The sequence below is a fragment of the Heterocephalus glaber genome, unplaced genomic scaffold (genome assembly GCF_053883595.1).
Source record: "Heterocephalus glaber isolate CG9 unplaced genomic scaffold, H.glaber_assembly_v1.0 deba00001460, whole genome shotgun sequence".
Lineage (NCBI taxonomy): Eukaryota > Metazoa > Chordata > Mammalia > Rodentia > Bathyergidae > Heterocephalus > Heterocephalus glaber.
This window is the reverse complement of record NW_028258307.1, coordinates 2,641,440-2,661,895: the sequence shown is the minus strand read 5'-3', so window position 1 is coordinate 2,661,895 and position 20,456 is coordinate 2,641,440. Positions and strand designations below refer to the sequence as shown.

Genomic DNA, 20,456 nt, shown 5'->3' with positions numbered 1-20,456 from the left:
AGATACCTGATAACAAAATTAGGTGTCTCTCTCTCTCTTTTTTTTTTCTTTTGGTACCGGGGATCGAGCTCGGGTCCTTCTGCTTACAAGGAAGGTGGCAGAACCACTGAGCTAAATCCCCAGCCCAGGTGTCTCTACTCTTTTTAAAGATTTTCTTAGGTATCATTTAATCATTACTACTTCACTGGGCTTAAGTTGAAACTTTGCTAGATGTCACAGTCTTTATCAGGCAGGTGTCCACAGTTGGGCTGCATTTCTAGCAACAGATCGCCGCAGTCAGTGGCTGAATTCCAGCACTCAGGGCAGCTTTGCAACCTCTATGTGTCTGCTAACCAACCTAGTTTGGCTCTGAAACATCTAAACTTAAGGTGGAGTTAGTCCTAGCTGCTCTCCCTCAAGACGTGGCAAGCCAGCTCTAGATTTTGTTCTTAAGAATGGTTCTTTGCTTCCTCCTGTCCTGGCTTCTGCCTCTGGGTGGGTGGTGGTGACCTGGTAAAAGCCTCCCTAATTTCCAGTTATTCCCTGCCCAGGGTGGCTGCTGACTCCTGTGGACTTCACCCACCTGTCCCTTAGTAACTGCCCTCCTGCGATAAAGGCCAGGGCTCTGATGCAGCCTCTTTACAGAAGATGATTCTCTGACAAATGCCACAGCATTTCTGGACACAGTAATGCTAGGACATTTAACCATTTGGGTTTCTTTTGAGCTTTATCTTACTATGCTTTTGCATTTTTCAAGATGCTTTTAAAATTTAACTTGATCCTTTCAAAAGTTTCATTAGAACAGACGCCTACAATGTGATAATAGTACTTACAGTTCTACAAACCAAAGTAAATTTTCATGCATGCATGTCAGTCTCTCACTGAGTCAGTCCTGTCCCACGCTGGTAGTTCCCCAGTTTGTTCCTAACACAGCCCTGTACCTTGGAAAACAGAAGCCCACTCAAGCATTCCTGTGCCCAGGACTGGCCAAGCTGGAGATAGGAAAAACGACGTCGTCTTGTTCCTCCTGTAACGAAGTCCTTGTTCCCGTTAATACTAGCATTCCAGGAGAGCTGACAATCAGCTTCCTGCAAAACCTGAGCGATTACTTCTACAGCATTTCCTGTCATTCCTGGGTCCCCAGTTCTCTCTGTGAAACCCAGCTGTCAGCTGAGTTGGAAGGTGACTTCCTGCAGTTGATCTGAGATCACAGGAAGCTATACCTACCACCAGAACTCACTTAGTCTGGATGCTTAGACTTCATGTGGTCTGGCAGAGAAGGCTTAAACAGTTCAGAGATAGCATCATTTCAAATGCAGGAATCTTTTTTTTTTGATGCGGGGGCAGACTGATTGAACCCAGGGCCTTTCCACTGGGCTGCATCCCCATCCCCTTCTTTATTTTTGAGAGTCTTGCTGAGTTGCCCAGGTTGGGCTCAAACTTGCCATCCTCCTACTTAAGCCCCTCAGAGTGCTGGGATCACAGGCATGCCCAGTCATCTTCGGTGAGAGGCTGCTTTTCTCTGAAACCTCACCATTCCTTATGCGTGTGTGGGCCTCTGCAGAAAGGCAGTGATGGGCGGGGTCAGCTAGCAAACCTGGAAGCAGTCATGTGCTGCCACTGAAGGGGACACATTCTGAGAGATGCCTTCCAGGCCAGTCTGTCATCTGAACGTGGCAGGGTACACTCAGCACAGACAAGGGTTCAGTGTCCCTGGCGATATAATCTCAGGAGACCGCTGCCAGACCTGAGACCCTGTCGTGCTTATGTAATGCATGCGTACTTCAACAGGGGCTTCTCTGGGAGGCACAGCTGTTGGCACCCGTCAGTCTCAGTGTTTTCCATGGAGACAGAACTTACAGAAAGGACTTCTCCATACAAATGAAGAAGAAATCTCTGTATTTTTGTAAACAGTACTGGGTTATGTGATTTAATGCACACATCAAATTCAAATCTGCTGTGGTATTTTCTAAGTTTATGTTCTATTTTCATTCTTTTTTCAGCTATTTAGATTTTAGGTTGGATAATACACGCATACTGCTATAAAAATAAGTTTTATTAACAAGAATAGGCCACAGTATAAAAGACCTAATTTTTTTGGATCCGCTTTCTTTTTAGGTGCAGCCCTCTATGCAGATAAGCAGACTCGTTCCTGAGGAGAGGCCTGCGAACCATGAAAGGCAAACACAGGCCCACATCACATAAGCTGGTCACCATTTTACTTTCCTGTCCACCGTTAAGCAAGACTGAATCCCTAAGACCCTATGTCACCTTCAGCTGTTTAGGAGTGCCAGAATTGGAAAGGACAGGACTCTGAAGCTTAAAGAAAAAGCTCTTGCCTGAAAAACTCCCAAGAAGCCAGGCAGCAGATCCCAGCTGGAGCTCTGGATTATTTTCCCCTCAGAGCCACCTGCTTTCTTGAGGCCAGAGGACACCATGAGGACACTGCCCATCACACCCTTCTTTAGCTGGAAGCCACGATGAATTTCAGGGAGAGGAAATGGTTCTGTGTCCCCTTCAGAACTTCTGTAAGAATTTGAGGACAAGGTCCCGCAGCCGTACCCTCAGCATCTCGTCATTGTCACAGATGATGTGGGTTGAATCTTCTTCAATCTGGATGAGCGTTTCCGCTTCCTGCAGCAGGACAATATGGCCCTTGGCTGTGTCTTCCACCTTGATATCACTGAAGCCGTGCTGCTCCGAGAGAGAGAGAGAGAGAGAAAGGAGGAGGGTGAGCATCCTGAAATGCAAGGCCTAACTGATATTTTGGAACTGCAATATCTAAAAGTAATACTTCCTGGGCTCCACAAGACATTCTAGGAAGTGGAATTTTTGACATCACTCAGTACATTTCTTCAGGGACATGGCTAACTATGTAAACAACCCAAGCACACTTCTGTAGACTTTCCAGAAGGCCCCAGCCTCGCAGAAGCTCATGCAGACCGGGCAGAATGTCTACAAACTGCTGAGGCATCGGCTGGGCTGAGCACAGCAGGTCCCTGTACACAGGAGTCTGGGCTGCTAGGCTGTTCCTGGCCTCAGCACTGCCCAGGTGCCTGGCCCAAGCCTGCATGCTAAGCGTCAATCAGCTGTTCTGAATGCTCAGGAAATGCCAGTCCTCACAGCCAGGTACCACTGACCTTGCACTTGGCAAATCCCTCTCAAGGGAGGGAGCCGGCTGTTCCTGGGTGAGTCTGGTAGGAGAGCTAAGTGAGGTCTTCCTAGAAAGTGGGGCCCTTTCTCAGCCAAGCCTAACACCTGCCATTCGGCACCAGGAGCCCTGTAAAGTCCCTGGGAGGGCAGGGCCAATCTGATCATCTACAGGATATGGGGCTGGGGCTGGGCCCGGAGAGATGCTCGGGAAAGTTGGAAGACAAAGGGAGAAAACCAAGCCTGCGAAGTGGAGGCCTTAAGACCTGAAAGAAGCTGGGAGTTGAGATATTTAACTGGGACACCGGAGGTCGGATGAAGCCACCCGCTGGGTGGTCACGGTGGCACTGTGTGGGCGGCGGGTCTGCAGCAGTGCCTTCTCCTCCCTAGCAAAGACTCTCATCCTCATTCCGAAGGCCTGTGGCAAAGCCCAAACTCCAAAACCTTTAAGGCTGAGTTTTCCCTTTTCATGTCTTGCTGCTGGGTGGCTTGACACACTGGTGGCACACACATGACTCCCATGGGGACTGGTCAAAGTGATTAGATCCGTATGTACCACTGGTGGTTCAAGCCAGTAAGAGCATGTTAATTGTAGACAAGAAACCATCCATTTGGGAGAAGCAGCCATTGGGGTGCAGGGTGGATGGGCGCTGAGACAGAGACAGACCCGGTGTCCTCTCACATGGTTGCCTCTGACCTGTCTTCGAATCACCCCCCATCGTCACTCAGCCTGAGACCTGGGTCTCCTTGGGCAGCCAGCAGCTTCCTATGGACCAGTGCGACTCCGGCGGGTGGTCCTCTGCCCTGGCCTTTCCCCGTCCCACCTGTCACAGCTGGGTTTCTGAGGAAGGGCTTTCTCCGCAGTCCACTCCACAGGAAGCAGGGTGGGAGAGGCCCCCAGCTACAGAGGACAGTGGGCCCCAGCGACAAGCAGGAGCAGGGCAGGCGGCCGTGCAAGGCAGTCGCTCACCTTCTCCAGGCTCTGCACAAATTGCTCCACGGGGATGGAGCCGCTCAGCAGGGGCTTCAGCACTTTGCAGTCCGGAACGTCATCACTCATGCGCTTTCTCTTCTTGCCGCTTGCAGGCTGCGCAGGCCTAGGAGGGGGCTGGGGGGAGAGCGGAGGCTGGGTCTCGCCAAGAGCCTCTGAGAAGGCGCAGAACCTGGGGAGCCTCTGGTGACACAGGCTGAGGGCCCGGAAAGCCTGGCGTCACCCTCGTGTGGAAACCAGTGGGCCCCCGAGTCCAGCGAATGCCAGACTAGCCCCGTGGCTCCCGCCTTATCTGCCCAAGACCTGCTTTTTATCAAGGTCTGGTTATCAATTTGCCATCAGTCCAATTCAGTACAGTACTTTCCAGGTACCTTCCTCAAGAGTGAACTGCCGGCAACTGCCAAGTCCACTGGCTGCCGGGTCTGACGTGGGTGAAGTCCTAGCTTTGTCAGCCTTCAGCCAGGAAATGGGAGGGCAGAGGAACTGCTCCAGCAGGAGAACTGTATGGGAATTCTGTGAGGGCTAACGAACCGTGCATGCTACAGCCCCAGCACAGGGCCCGACGGCACGTTAGTTACACAGGTCATCGAGGAATTTGCAAGAGACAAGGGCCGCCCTCCGCATGGGGGTCAGTCTCTCCTGAGTTGAAGGCCCCAGGCCTCCCTGGTTTTATGCTGTGTATTTCCAGGCCCCCTAGGGAAGGGGCTGTGTTGGCTACTGTTCAGGTCTTCCCATGGCACCCCTGTCACCCTGCAGTGTTCTGGGGGTGCCTGACAGGTGCTCGCTCGTGTGAGGAATGTGCCCTGGGAAGCAAGCTTAGGATGACATGTGGCTTCAGCCCACTAACCAGTCTCTCTTCCCTTCCTTCTCCGAGCCGTGTGGCCAGAGAGTTTTGAGGGAATGCCGTTTTTGGTAGGCATTACGCAGTGATGTCTAGGGAGTGGTCCCTCCTGTGTCCCACCCTGTGCCAGTCGTACCTGAAGCACATGCTTGTTGTCTTTTGTGTGCAGCACGGCCGAGACGGTTGCCAAGGAGATGCCAGGCTTGATCTCCATGGGCACCAGGGAGTCAGCAAGCTGAAAGCAAATGCAGAGTTTCAGGTGGGCTCCCTGAGTGGGATGAGGGGGCCACAGGGGCTCAGCCTCACCCTCCTGTGAGAGCCCAGGGTGGAAGGTGACGCCGAGGACCAGTGCACCACATGCTCCCGGCATCCTGCTCGGCCTGTCTGGAGGGAAAGGTGTGGACGTGCGGGAGGCTGGGCCTCTAAATGGTTACCAGGATGGAGCTTCAATTGTAATCATATCAGTGCAGTCTGAAATGGCCGAACAGCTTAAGGGAGAAAGAATGCAAAAAAAATATACAGTGTTTTTAAAGAAGAAAAACGCATCGACCATTCATACACCATGCAGATCTCTATCGATTACAATAAAGGGGAGAGAAGACAGAAGAGATGAGGGCGGCGGATGGACAGGCCTGGGAAGAGGGAGAGAACTAACCCGCAGCCCTGAGCCTTCCAGTGATGTGGAACCTTTGGGGCTTTGCTTGGTGCTTTTGCCTGAGGGGCAGAGGCCTCACTCAGGGTCAGGGCAGCCGCATGTCACGTCTCCTGCTTGGTCACAGCGCCCGTCAGACAGTGCCAGCACCTCTCCTGCACGCACGGTCTGAGGGCCCCAACCTCCTCAGATGCTCACCGAGCCTCTCCAACCCAGGGCTGGAGGCTGAGAGGCTTCCTGTCTCCGGGGAAGTGGCTCCGTGTGGAGAGGGCCCAGGGCCCACCAGGCTGCGCAGTCACGCTGGCCTCGGGCTCCTTGCCAGGTGGTTAGTGTCAGATGTGACAGGGACAGGAGCGTGTGCATCATCCCCTGCCTAGGGACAGGGCACTGGGGTTTAGCTGTGGGGCCGTCCTGGGCCTCACGGACATCAGACTTCCACCCAGCAAGCCACCCTAACTTAGCAGCACAGACAGACAGGCATGGCGGCGCCGTATGGGACGACCAGTGTTGGGTGGGCAGAGGACGAGGCCCACGCCGTGTGATCAGACTGGGAATTGGATGCGCAAGGGCGGGCTGTTCCCTGAGTAAGGAAGCACAGGGCGCGGGCTAAATGGGAGAGCTCCTGCCTTCGGGGACAGCACTGTGTGAGCCTCCTGCCCGCCCCAGGTCCTGTCCTTCACCTTTGCCACTCTAAACTGCTTCTCCTCTGCACCCCATTATTCCCTGCCCAGGTCAGGCTGGCATGGAAGCCAAGCAGGGGAGAGGCTCTCCCCGGGCAGGTGGACCAGATTCCAGGGAGACTCCAGCTGGGGCTGTTCATAGGAGACGAGGAGGCAGCTCTGTCGCCGTGGAAGTCAGCCTGGGGTGTACAGTAACTGCGGCTCAGCACCTCTGGGAGGGAGGGTGTCCATGTGCACCCCACAAGTGATTCTCATAAGAACTGCACCCAAGGACTGACATCCCAGGTACTACCCTGAACGGACTGGAAGGAGGATCCTTAAAGGAGCCTGAGGCTACCCCTTCATTTGGGGGAAGACAAACCCCCTTTAGTAGTGGCAAAATAAAAAGCAGCACTAGAATATAACCATTTCATCTCACCCATGCATTTCCCGGGCATGTGTTTAAATAATTCTTTTGGTTCTATTTTACACTGCACTTTAAGAGCCATGACAGTATCTTCCCAAGAACTGGGACCTGTAGAGAACAATGACAACAACCTAGGGACTGAGGGGACAAAGCTGTGGGCTGTTAGCGCCTGCTGCCTGGCAGCTGCCATTGCTAACAAATACAGCAGCTTTGGGAGCTTTGTACTGATCTGCCATATGCTGTTTCCTATTCATATCCAGAAACGGATCTGAAAAGTCAGTCACAGACTCTGCAGCTGGAGCCCCCAGCCAGGGCAGGGCTCAGCTGGGTGGGGCCAGCCCTCCCCCAACTGTGGGCACGGGTTATTCCTGGCTTAGGAGAACAATCCTGTTATTTCTGACTCCTAGAGGTGTGCTTTCTAAGGTCCTTTTGGAACCCCTCCCTCTGGCTCCCACATGAGGAGAGAGGCTTTTCCTGGGGGCGAAACAGCAGGGTATAAAACAAGAACCCAAGGATTTCAGCAGCGTTTTAAGCCTGAGGAACCTGGGAAAAAGGCTTCCAGTTGGGTTGCTCAAGACAGCAATGTGTAACCTGGAGCTATAAAACATGTTCTTAAGCTTTAACCCAGAAATGCCAAATTCAGAAAATTTTCCTATGAAAAAACAAACTCGATTTAAATAAAAGGGTGCACCTGAAAGTGTTAGGAGAAATAATAAATGTCCACCAGCAAATTAACAGTTAAAATTATAATTTGCTTATGATAGACTTATGCAGCCATTAAAACAGAAACCTGATTTTTCTTTTTTTCAGTGCTGGGGATTAAACTCCAGGCCTCATGCTCTACCACTGAGCTACATTTCCAATCCCTGAAATATCTTTAAGGATACAGCATAGTTGCAGTTGGGTGAAAAAGTCTACCGGGCATGATTCCAGTATACACACGCACATGAACGGCGGACAAGGTAATACACAAAAACCGAACTAAAGTACTTCTCTCTTGTGTTGCGACTAACACTGAATTTTGCTTTTGTTTTTATCCTTTACTTATGTTAACATACAATAGGTTTGTAATGATATTTTAAAATGAATTCATGTCTTAACAATATTTTAGTTTAAATTTGTAATACAGCAAATATCAATAAATATAACCACATGAACAAAAGCTCCTGAGGCCCTAATTTTTGAAGGTGCTTGAGATCAAAAAGTTTGAGGACTGCTGGCCTAGAGTGTTGACATCTAAACCTATGCCTTTATTCCCAGCCACTGTCAGCTACTAGACAAGAATCCAGAAGAGGCCTATGCTGTGTGCCCAGGCAGAAAGCCTGGGGTTGGCCAGATGGCTGTGCCCACTGCGGCTGCCCTCTGGGGCCACGCCACGCGCCCAGCTCAGGAGAATCCCTGGGACCGACCCGACGAGCCCCAGCTGGATGAGCACACGCCAGGGTCTGCTCCTAGGGTCTCCTCAGCAGTAGGCAACTGAGGTGACGACCATCTAGCAGCTACTAGATGACACAAAGATGTCCAACCTAAGGCTAACTAGAGTTGGAGAAAAGCTAGAACACAGATGGAATTACTCATATGTGTATAAAAATCATAGCAGAGAACTTCCCAAACATATAAGGAGGTGAGGCTGCTAGAACACCAAACAACTGTGATGAAAAAAGCAGCTCACCAAGACATATCCTTATTAAATGGCCAGATATCCAATTAGAAACCAGAATTTTAAAAGCAGTCAGAAAAATAAAATCACATATAAAGGTAAACCCATTAGAATTACAGCAGACTTCTCAACATAATCCTTCAAAGACAAGAAGAGCTTGAAGTGATGTACAGATATTCCTTGTTTACTGACCTACCTGTTTAATGACTTCAGATTTATGACCTGCTGCTCAGACTCACTTAGCAGCTGTTTCGTTTTTGTACAGTTCTGTACATTTTGTTTATAGAGCTGCAGTGCCTTTTTGGTACAGTATACCTTGTTTATACAGTACTGTAATTTTTGCTGATTATACTGTTCAGTACAGTACTGTTGTTATACATTACAGTACTACATGTAACAGTTATGCAAATAAAAGCAAAGCCATCAGAATGGAGTTTCTTTTGACCATTTCTTTCTTTTGAATATTGTAATGCACATACTATATAGAATTCCTCATTTAGTGAACAATTTACTTGACCTAGTGCCAGGCATGTAATTTGGTCACTGTTAAGCAAGGAATGTCTGCATTTCATGTCCTAAGAGCAAATAACTTCCAGCCTAGATTACCCTACCCAGAAAAATTTTTTTTCAAAATAGAGAAATAAGGACATTTCATTAAAAAGACCAGTCAAGAGATTTATGACTACAAAACCAGCACTCCAGAAAATACTAGACAGTAACAATGAAAGTAATATAGCTACAAACCCAGATGAAAAGAGAACACCACCTAAGGTCAATGGATAAACAACAACAAAAACTGACAGGAAAAGAAAAACAGAGGAGCCACCAACAGAGAAAGAATGCAATGTGATAGTAAATAACAGATCTCAGTAATATCTCTCAACGTTAATGGCCTCAACTCTCCAACTAAAAGACACAGATTAGCAGACTGGATCAAAAAACAGAATCCAAGTCTGTTGTATTCAAGAAATTAATCTAGTCCAAAAAGATATTCTTAGAGTAAAAATTAAAGGATGGAAAACAGTATTTCATGCACCAGGACCTTGAAAACAAGCAGGGGTAGCAATTTTAATTTCAGACATGGTAAATCTCAAGCTAAAAATGGTTAGAAGAGACAAAGAAGGCCACTACTTACTGGTTAAGGGAATAATCCCGTAAGAGAGAACATTTTTATATATTTATGGACTGAATACAGAAGGACCTATCTTCATAAAACATATACTGTTGAACAGAAAAGATCAATTACTAAATACTAGAAGTCATAGTAAAGGATCTTACCACTCTTGCAAAGAGGGACCAACTAAACCAAAAATCAAAAGAAATATCAGAGCTGAACGACACCCTTGAACATGGACTTAACAGATACCTACAGACTATTCCATGCCACTACAACAGAGTATACATTCTTTTCTGCAGCCCACAGTACTTTTTCCAAAATAGATTGCATAGCAGTCCACAAAACCTGCTTAAATAAATACAAAAGAATTGAAATTACCCCATGTGTACTATCAGAGCACTGAACAATGAAGATGGAAATCAATGACAGAAGAAATCATGGAAAAAGATAGAAGCACCTGGAAAATTAACAATATACTCCTAAACAACCAATAGATCCTAGAAAAAAAATCAAGGAAAAACAAAATTATGAAAGTTAATGACTGCCTTTACAACTCAATGAAACCTCTGGAACACCGTGAAAGCAGTCCTGTGAGCAAAGTTCATTGCAATCCATGTTCACATTAGGAAAATAGAGTGAGCTCAAATAAATAACTTTATGAAGAATCTTGAGATACTTGAGAAGCAACAGCCAGGCCCAAATCAAAATTAAGGAGAGAAATTATAAAGATTAGAGAGGAAATCCCTGAAATCAAGACAAAAAAAAATCAAAGAGCTGGTTCTTCAAAACAATAAACAAAATAGATAAGCCCTTAGACTTACCAAGAGAAAGACAGAAAAGACTCTCATGAACGCAATTAGAAATGAAAAAGGCAAAATCAAACCAGACTGTCAACAAGGTCCTGAGTTCAATCCCTGGTACCGAAACAAAACAAAACCAAAACCAAAAAAAACCAAACCCCAAAACAGACTGTCAAAATCCAAAAGATGGTCAATAACTTCTTTGAAAAGCTGTATTCTAACAAACTGGAAAATTGTGAAGAAATGGAAAGATTCCTAGACTCATATGGTTAACGGGAGGGAAAAGGAAGGAGATGAAAGAAACAAGCTGTATCATGTACCCACTCCTCAGATGACTGTAAACTGCATGGACTACAAACATGCAGTAATAAAAATAACCCAAAGACACCAGGCCAGTGTCTTTCACTGTAAGATGAACAAAATGGGAAAATGAAAAAGCAAAATCAGAAAAAAAAATACATTAAGCCACCATAAAATTAGAAGTGGGCATGATTTACACCACTTCTGTGCTACAAACAAAATGAAAATCTCCTTTTTTGGAAGAGGAAACCTGCTTTCCTCTGTCCTTCATTTAAAAAAAGATCATTATTCAATGCCAACATTCTGAAATGAAACCGTTTCAGTCCAGGCCATATTAAACCGGATGAATGGGGAGACTAGGAGTCTAAGGCAAGGAGCCGCTGTGCAGAGCTTTGGGTGAAGTCTCAGGGGGACCACTGTCCCCAAAGAGCCTTGGCCGCCCTGCAGGAGGCTCACTGGTTACTTAGCCTGACCCAGAGCCTGCAGGGGGACTGAGCTGGTCACCCTGGTCTCCTCCCGCCCAAATAAGCTGAAATTAGAAACTGCTTAGCCACTTCATTAGAATCTAAAATGCTGCATTCACAGGTTCCAACTGAAAATTCATTTTTCCTTTTACAGATGAGACCACAGACATCCAATGACCTTCAGAGTGGTGGGCGGTGGTGCACGCCGGCTGGCAGTCCCAGCACTTGGGCATGAGAAGGACTGCACAGTGTAACGCCCACCTACTTAACAGAAGCGGCACTGGTTGCATTTAAACTCTAGTTTGGTACTGCTGAATCCTTCATCCAATTTAATTATTAAAATTGCTTGGATCTGCCTTATCTATTGTTCTTAATTAAGGACACTGCCTTTCTGCTTATTTCTGCAAAGGAATCCATGTGTGGAAAGCGGCTCTGCACCAGCCTTACTGGGGCCGGAGGAGCAACGTCAGGAGCCTGGAGCTCAGAACCAAGGTCTGGACAGCGTTCCTAAACCCGAACGCAGAAAGAATGCTGGGCACGCTGGCTTACCAGCGAGCTTTACTATTTCTTCCAGCCCTCTGTTAAAATACTCCAAGCTGTCTTAAGAGGAAAAGGAAGCCAGAAGTGGCCTGCACGGTCACCTCAGAGCCCATTCTCCCTTCTTGCTGCCTTTGTCATGGATGTCACTTAAGCACACAACCTGCCCCGACTGTCCCACATATACAGTATGCCTTTTGCTTCTTCCCGATGAAAACATAAGCTAAGAGCCTGGTGCTGCATGTCTGTAATCCCAGCTACACAGGAGGCTGAGGCAGAAGGGTTCCAAGTTTGAAGCCATCTTGGGCAATGTAGTGGGACCCTGTCTCAAAATTGAAATAAAAAGGGCTGCAGGTGTAGCTCAGTGGTAAAGTGCTCACCTAGCATGTATGAGGCTCTGGGTTCGATTCCCCAGTACTGCAAGAAAAAGCTAAAACAAAACCAAAAAACCCCCTAAGATTTCAGAGAACTACAAATATTTAGACTATGACAGACCGAAACCATGTTGTGCTAAAAGGCATACAAATAACACATTTACGTTCCTTCTTTTCTAGTTATTCTTATTTCCCTCCTCTCCGCATGCATACCCATCCCTCAGTTATAAATGAGGTCCAGAAGGCCAGAAGCACAGCGTAAGGCGGTCAAGGCCCGCGCCAGCCCTGGTGCACAAGCCCCCTTCCCCGGCTCCAGCCTGCACTTTGGGCTGTAGGATCACACTGAACATCCAGCTAGGGGGCAGCACTGAAAACCAGAGGCTCACACCCCACCTCTTTACCCAGTTACTTCCTTAGGAGTCTGTTCTTTCACTCATTCCTATTTGACAAACCCCAAAGAAAGACAACTCAGCGACCATTTTGACTCAAGCAGTTAAATCTGAGTTTGACGACGAGAAAGGGTCACTCACCTCAGGCATGATTTCGATCTTCTCGTACCGACGCTTGAAGGGCAGGGCCAGGACCTCGGCCCGCCGGTAGGACATGGGTGGGGGCTGACAGTCGATCATGAGGTCCATCCTGTGTGACTGGGCCGGGGGTGGCTGGGTGTACTGCTCCGGACAGACCACGTGCAGGGGCTGGGGAGCAATGGGACAGGGTCAGGGGCGGCCGGGGACCAGAGCGCCCCACTCTTCCTCATCCTGGCTTCCCGGATGTCAGGCCCTTGTAGGCCATGTGGCACTCTCGTGCCTTCACACTCAAGCGACAGCAACGGAGACGAGGACCGTGCAGGGAAAGCAGGGTGCCCCTCTCCGGGAAGACCAAGCTGCCGGCCACAAGGACGAGCAAAGGGTTTACTGCCTCAGTTTGCATTTAAACACTTCTCTCATTCTGTTTGAGTGACTTTCAGGGTGACATCCATGAAGGTCTACTCCCAGCTGGTCCGAGGCGCCCTAAGGGCACAGCAGCCCTGGCCTTCAGTCCTTACAGACAGGCAGGAGGTGGAACTGAAACTGTCTGTGCTGCTTGGGAGGCCTAGACTCAGAGTTTCTTAGGCAATTGGCAGATCACACTCTGCCATGTGTGACAACAAATCAGATACGGAACTTTAAGAAAGTTTCCTTTTTCTTCAGAGAAAAAACCTTAGTAAATTGACATTTACTTTGGACAAACACCACCCAACTGGAAACTAATGCTGACAACTCACAAGGCCATTGCATTGTTCCTGCTTTCACTTAAGGGTCTGGACTAAGCCATTAACACGGGGACTAAGTACTTCCAGCAGGCAGAGCTGGGGGATGCGACACAGCACTTGCTCTTTCCAGCTAGTGCTTCTTCTGCAAATGCCATTTGCTCTTCCTCACTTCTCCAGCTTCTCACAGCTGTCTTAGTGTGCACAGGACTCGGGTTTCTTCTGAGTGGCAACCAGCTGGTTCCCGTTTCCAGTATGAGCACACCGGTGCAACAGCACATGCCAGCTTAGGCCTGGCATCTGAAGTTACTCAGTAACGAAATTCACCAGGCTCCTAGCTGTTCCTCCCTGGGGTGAGCACAGAGTCGGCATCGAATTCCTTTCATGTAGGCCCAAAGCCGGCGCCTAAGGCCTAGAGAAAACCCAGATTGCCTTCCAAAGGGCCAGCAAGCTGCATAGCACCAGGTGCACCTTCCCACCTGCCCAGGGCCTTCCGTTTCTCACTCCTGCCCGAGCATTCTGGGTAGGGGCCTCTCTTCCTGACACCCAGATCCTGTGAGGAGGCAGAAAGGCAACTCCTGACTACACCAGGAAGTGGACAGAGCTAAGTGCACCCTGCTAACTGAGCAGGTGCAGAGGTAGGGCCGTGCCAGGGCCCTCAGCACTGTAGGCTGGAAGTCCTGATTAACAGCCAAGCAGAAATCTTCCTCTCCCTGTACCTCCCTCCATGTCAACTCCAGTCCGCCTTCCCAGTCCCAACTGCCAAACACCCACCAAATACCCCTGGCTCCCATCTACACTTTCCTTCTGGGCAGATTCATCCTTTTATCTCACATTTCACCCCAACGACTTCTTCCCTTTCACTAGGGCAGAAAATGCAAAATGGATCAAATGAACAACAAACCAAAACAACAGTTTGTGTAACAGGGCCCAATATGGGTTGCAATAAAACTGCCTCTAAGTTTGGTAAATATGTTTCTAGAATGACTTTTTTGAGGGGGCACGTGACACCCTGCTTTTAGGTGGACACAACTGAGCCTCATCAAAAGTAACTGTTTGTGGGCCGGGGATTTAGCTCAGTGGTTTCACTGCCTGCTGTGCAAGCGCAAGGACCTGAGTTCGATCCCTGGTACCAAAAACAAAACAAAACAAAAGTAACTGTTTGTCTTCTTTCCCTGTACTTTTGATTTCTTCAGGCTGGGAACTTTGTGCAGGGCTCGAAGACCATTACTCTCAAGTCAGAGCGTCAGCAGGACCTGTCCCAGCGCCATGCAGCTGTCTGGGAGCTGCGAGGATGGGGCTGGAATGCAGGCAGCCTTACAGAGCAGCAGGGCCATGTCCTTCATCACCTGCACTTCTTTAAGCAGCTTGGACACCTGGATGAAGTTGAGGCGTGTGTCGATGGGGCAGTATATGCACTTCATGGCCAAGGGCTGGTAGGGAGCCAGCGCCTCCAGGTAGGAGAAGTCGGGTTCTAGGGAGAGCACAGAAGGGCGTTTTAATGAGAGGCAAGAGAGCAGCTGCGGGGTGGGTGCAGGGGGTGTGGGGTAGGGCTTCAAGCCAGAAAGGAGGGCAGGGTAAACCTTCGGGTGGACCAGGGCTGGGAGGCACAGATGTAGGCTCGGAGTGCTCACCATAAAGCGTGGATGAGATACCGGGAGAGGAGAGAATGCAGTGCTTTACAACAAATGCCAGCTGGTCAGTGTAAAGAAATGAATCACACCAAGAATGAATTCCGACTACAATCACCGGTAAATGCTAAAACACGAAGGTAAGGAAGAAGAGGATCTGTACATATCTCCAAGTTCCCCCACAAGACGCTGATTAAGTACAAAAAGCCGCGGCGCAACTGCAGTGCAGAGGCCATCCCAGCCTGCTATGCCAGGCATGGGAGCTGATACCAGCTTTGGGACAAACCATCAGGCTATCCCCAAGCCCTCGTGAGACAGTCGCTCCCAGCAGGAGGCCTGGCCCCACACGGGGAGCCATCCTTGTATCCTTGTCCTGTGGCCCAGCTTTTCCTCTGCAGCCCACACTGCAGGGACGTGCAGGGCTCTCAGAGAGGCTGCTGCCTGGAGCCTCCTGATGTGAGAGATGCTGCTGGGATTCCCACAGTCTGGGCAGTGTCCAGTGAGGGGCCTGCTTCTCGTGGGCCACGAACTTGTGCTCACCAGCACACTAACTTCTCCACAGTCACCAGTTCTACTGTTTTTGGTTTTCGTATTTTTTGATGGTGCTGTGGACTGAACCCAGGGCCTTTACACTGAGCTATCCCAGCCACCCTTCCTCATACTTTGAAAAAAATTTTTTGAGACAGGGTCTGTCTAAATTGCAATGTTGCCCAGGCTGGGCTTGAACTTGGGGCCCTCCTACCTCAGCCTCCCAGAGTACTTGGATTACAGGCATGCACCACCACGCGTGGCTTCAGAATGTTCAGATACTTAAATTACCACCTCCAGCGGATCATGTTTCCCAAAAAATTCCCAGAACTCCCAAATGAGGTAAGAACAGGCCGCCTAGAAGGGGAATACTGATTTTTTAATGTGACAACAGCCATCACACCAGTGAAAAAGGTGGCTCTCCCGCTGGTAGATATCAGAAACTACACAACTGCTCTGGAAGCCTGACGAACCAGTTTAAATGCAAACTCGTTACCCAGAGTTGTCACGAATGATCACATAGCCTTTGTTTTCTTCTTAGCTGGCTAAAGGAACATCTGTACCAAATCCAGCACTCCTGGGTGTCCCTGTGCTGATACCACACCCACTGTCCTGAAAGTCATAGCTGGGGAACAGGAAAGACCAAGCCTGGCGCTGGCCCATAGCCTTCTCTGACCCACCTTCTCAGTATGGCCAAGTCCTAGGTACTGTGTGCTGTGTCTTGTGACCCAACTGCTGCTGCCTTTGACCCAAAGGTGGTAGAGACAGAAAAGCAGCTGTGGTATCTGAGAGCTTTCCCACTTACAGCAAGGAAAAATGGGGCCCAGGAAGGTGCATGGCTACATTTGTATCAAGTTGGGCCAGATTTCAGACCAAACTGTTTTACTTCCTAGCATGCAGATTTCCCAAAACCCAAATCAGCGTGAAGACCATAAACTGCTAATGCAGTAATTAGCTAAGTCAATCCCATACTTCACCTCATGAAAGGATTTTTTTCCTGAGGGGTTTGACTCCGGAGAAGCCAGAGTAAACTACAAAGGAGAAAGATCCATGGATAACAACTCCTAAAGGTAAAGCAAGAGAGCAGGTACTGGAATCAGTTCTTGCAGTGATAAACAAATCCACTGAAAAGCAGTTGAGCAGAATTGCACCTTGGGAAAACCTAAAGGAGCAAAATGGTGTTCGACAGACAGTTATCTAACAGCACCATCGCTTCACTTCCTCCCTCGCTAGTGGCTCTTTGGTGCATTCAGCAGAACGATGCTCAGGTCGGTAGCTCCAGCAGATCCTTTCCTGGGTCCACCCTGCTGCAGCCACTGCTGGTCCCAGAGGAAAGGGCAAGGGTGAGTTTATTTTGTGAATTTACCTGTAAATATGACAGTGTTGAGACTAGATTTTCCCCAGAGCTCCATGAAGTGGACCACGTCCCCAAACCGGAGCGAAGGGTGCCCGGTGAACACCACACACGGCTGCCGGAAGTCATTGCTAAAGTCTCCATGGATGCTGGGGTAGTGCTTCAGTTTGTTGGTCTGAATGAGCTGGAAGACGCATAAACAACACAGGAAGAACTGTTAGCCTGCTTGGGCTGAAGGAGAGCCAGAGTGTGGGAGGATGTGCAAACACGACTTAAAAATACAAACGAAGACAGAAAGCCACCCTGGGAGAAAACATCCACCAAACACGCATCTGATAAAGAACTGTTACAGAGACACTGGATACCGAAAGCCAGTAGGAAACATAAATTACAACAAGCTGCTGCCTCACGCCTATTGGAACGGCCACAATTTAGGACACTGACAACCAAATGCCGATGAGGATGTGGGGCAACGGGACCCTCAGTCACTGCTGGGAATGCAAAATGGTGTGTCGCTTGGGAAGACAGTCTGGCAGTTTTTTTTTTTTTTTACAAAGTTAAACATATACAGTACTTAACACAGGATCAGCAATCATGCTCCTTGATATTTACCTAAAAGACTTGGAAACTTAATCTCCACAAAAACCTGCACACAGATGTGTACGGCAGCTTTATTCACATTTGCTACAGAGCTTGGGAACAAGCAAGCTGTCCTTCACTGGGGAAACGGACAAACTGGAACATTGGCAAAGGAATGCTATCTGAGGCGGAGGAACTGATTACTAAGTGAAGGAGGCCAACGTGCTGCATGATTCCAACTGTGCGACAGCCTAGATGATAAAACGTGGAGACAGTAACATGATCGGTGGGTGCCAGGGGCTGAGGGGAAGGAGGGTGGAGCACAGGGGACTTCGGGGCAGTGAAACGCTTGCAGGTGACACTCTAGCAGAGGATGCGTGTCATTATAAGCCCGTGCAGACCCTGAGAACGTTACAGCCTCGAGAGTGACCTCTACTGACTGCGGGTGGTAAACGCGCGGGTTCATCATTTAACAAAAAACGTACTCTTCTGGTAATGGGGTTTCACAGTGGAGGAGACTGCGTGGGGAGGGCAGGAATACATGGGAACCCTGTGTACTTCTTTGTAAAATAGAATAATTGAAAAATAAATATCGATGCTCCTCAGTTTACAGTTGGGTTACATCCTGATAAACTCACCACAGGCTGGAATATGGGACATGGAGAAGCGTTTACACACCAACTCCCAAACATTACCGCTTAGCCACACAGCGCACTGCGGGCGCGGCCACTTCCGCTCCTAATCACGGGGCGGATCGGGAGCCTTGGCCGGACACTGGACACTGCCCCGAACCTCGCCTGCGTGCTACACGCCGGCCCAGCCCCAGTGTGAACTACAGTCTCTACCTAACACTTGTGGTTTCACACCGTTGTCAGAAAGTAAAATAATTTTAAATGGAACCACTCTAAATTGGGAACCGTCATGAAACGGAGCCCAAATCAAGTTTCTACCTACTATCTGACTTTCAGAATAGAAGGAAAACTCAAATCCTTTTAGTAATAACATACTTGAAACTGGTTTGTTTTAGTTTTGGTTTGGCGGTGCTGGGGACGGAACCCAGTGCCTCGAGAAAGCCAGGATGCTCTCTACAACTGAGCCACACCCAGGAGCCCTCAATACCTGAAACTTTTAATGAAGTGCTCTGGCCTGATTTAGTCTAACTCTTCTTGCTTCCTGACACTCTAAACTTGGCCTAAGTCCTCAATATCAGTTATTGTTTAAAAAACAACTTTCTCAACACGTGTTTTAGTTACTTTTCTCCATGCTGAGACAAAATACCCAACACTCACAAGTTAAGGGTGGAAAGGTTTATTTAGCTCACAGTTTGTAGAGGCAGGGTGGCATGGCAGAGGAGAAACAGTTCATGGTGGGCAGAAGGTAGCAGCTCTTTTATCTTACCCAGGCTAATTAGGACAGGAAGCACTCACACCCTTAATCCTAGTGCCCTTGGTCCTAGCACTGCACCATGAATCAATCCCAGCATCACACACCCTAGATCCAGCCACCTCTGAAAAAGCCCCACCTATGACCACATGAGTTCCTTAAGGAACTGTAATGATGACATGTGGTCTGCTAACTCAGTGCCTTTTTTTGTACTGGGGATCGAACTTGGGTCCTTGCGCTTGCGATGCAGGCGGCAAGACCACCGAGCTAATTCCCTGGCCCCTCAGTGCCTTTCTTTGCAATACTGTAATCAAAGATGCCCTGAGAAAATGGTACAAGCTGCCTGATGGGACACTCATGCACGTACCAGAGTGATTTAAGCTGGCGGGAATGACCAAATTCAAATTAGAGCCATCTGGCAGCGAGACATATGAATTATGGCCTGTCATGAATGTGTAAATAGGCTGTCACGTGTGGATGGAATAAGAAGAGTAGACGGAATGAACAGCAACAAAATATGTTTCCCCATGCTTAATTTGTTTTGTTTTAGCGTACTAGGGATTGAACCCAGGGCTCTGTGTGTGCTAGGCAAGTGCTTGATCACTGAGCTGCATCTCCAGCTGAATTCTCTGATTAGCCTGAATTTCACTGTGGTAATGACAGATTGTAAGAACACCACATGTAAAGTATGAGGACTAAAAAATAACTTCTTCAAAACCTTTCACTTGGCATCCTAGGTAACCTATCCTTTGGAGTGGGAAAAGAGCAGTTTAACTTAAAATAATTAGCAATGATTTGTTGCAGTTTACTCTGTGTCAAATAGTAAATTGCAAAATAAATAAAACTAAATCCATTAAACGTATTATGTCTATCTATGTATACTACCAATTCAATCCAACACAAGATTAATTCTAGCCTTTGCTTTTTATAATTGTAACTCCTAACCTTGACTTTTTAAAATCCAAACTGAACACATGCACATCATCAAGAACACATCACTTGAACACATGTGCATCAAGAAACAAAGCACTACCAGCTCCTTGGAAATCCCTGACTCCTTCCAGTCTTGACTGTCCCTCCCCCCATCTCCAAAATAACCAGTATTTTGGCTTCTATATTACTTTGTAATGTTTCCTTGTAATGTTTTTGAACTTCTATGTGAATAAAACCACACCATACTACTCTTTTATGTCTGGCCTCTCACATTATGTTTGTGAAGTTTACCTGCACTATTGTATGCAATTGGAGTCGATTCATTCTCATGAATGTTCAGTATCCCACTGTGTGAATATACCATAAAATCCATTCCACAGCTGAGGGACACATAGTGTACATCAGTACTGTTACCAAGAAGTCCATCAAGACATTTACATGTGCTCTTGGTTGGTAACATACCTATGTACTTAGTACACACTTAGTACTCAGTGTATACTTAAGGAATAAAACTGCTAAGGCATAGAGGATGCTGTCCAGACCTAGGAGATGTTGCCAAGAAGTCTGTTACAGTACTTATACCAATTTAAACATCCTCTTTTGTGTGTGTGGTGCTGAGGGTCAAACCCAGGGTGCTCCACCACTGACCTATATCCCCAGTCCTTTTCATTTGGAAAGAGGGACTCACTAAGTTGCCCAGGTGGGACCCGACCTTATGATGGCCAACTTAGCTTCCCCCAAATGTTGGACTATAGGCATGTGCCACCGTGCCCAGCTAAACATCTTTTTATTTTTCAATTTTAATTTTATTGGTACAATTTAGATATACATAATGATCACACTCT

General features: G+C 48.0%; 1 protein-coding gene and 1 long non-coding RNA gene across 3 annotated transcripts in view; one reads left to right on the top strand and one right to left on the bottom strand.

The window, feature by feature from the left end:
• Window positions 1–2,017: 2,017 nt before the first annotated feature.
• Window positions 2,018–20,456, bottom strand: part of Ints9 (integrator complex subunit 9) — a 94,187-nt gene continuing 75,748 nt past the window's right edge. For both annotated transcript variants that reach the window (XM_004848431.4, XM_013073403.3), the window contains 6 exons: window positions 16,729–16,900; window positions 14,553–14,677; window positions 12,482–12,649; window positions 5,098–5,196; window positions 4,100–4,237; window positions 2,018–2,673 (listed from right to left, as the gene is read on the bottom strand). In XM_004848431.4, coding sequence (XP_004848488.1) covers window positions 2,497–2,673; window positions 4,100–4,237; window positions 5,098–5,196; window positions 12,482–12,649; window positions 14,553–14,677; window positions 16,729–16,900 — 879 coding nt within the window. In that variant the 3' untranslated portion in view covers window positions 2,018–2,496. The remainder of the gene's footprint in view (window positions 2,674–4,099; window positions 4,238–5,097; window positions 5,197–12,481; window positions 12,650–14,552; window positions 14,678–16,728; window positions 16,901–20,456) is intronic.
• On the top strand, window positions 5,196–19,867 carry LOC106009712 (uncharacterized). Its single transcript, XR_015453333.1, has 3 exons — window positions 5,196–6,578; window positions 7,510–7,661; window positions 11,195–19,867. It is a non-coding gene; the product is annotated as an uncharacterized LOC106009712 (long non-coding RNA).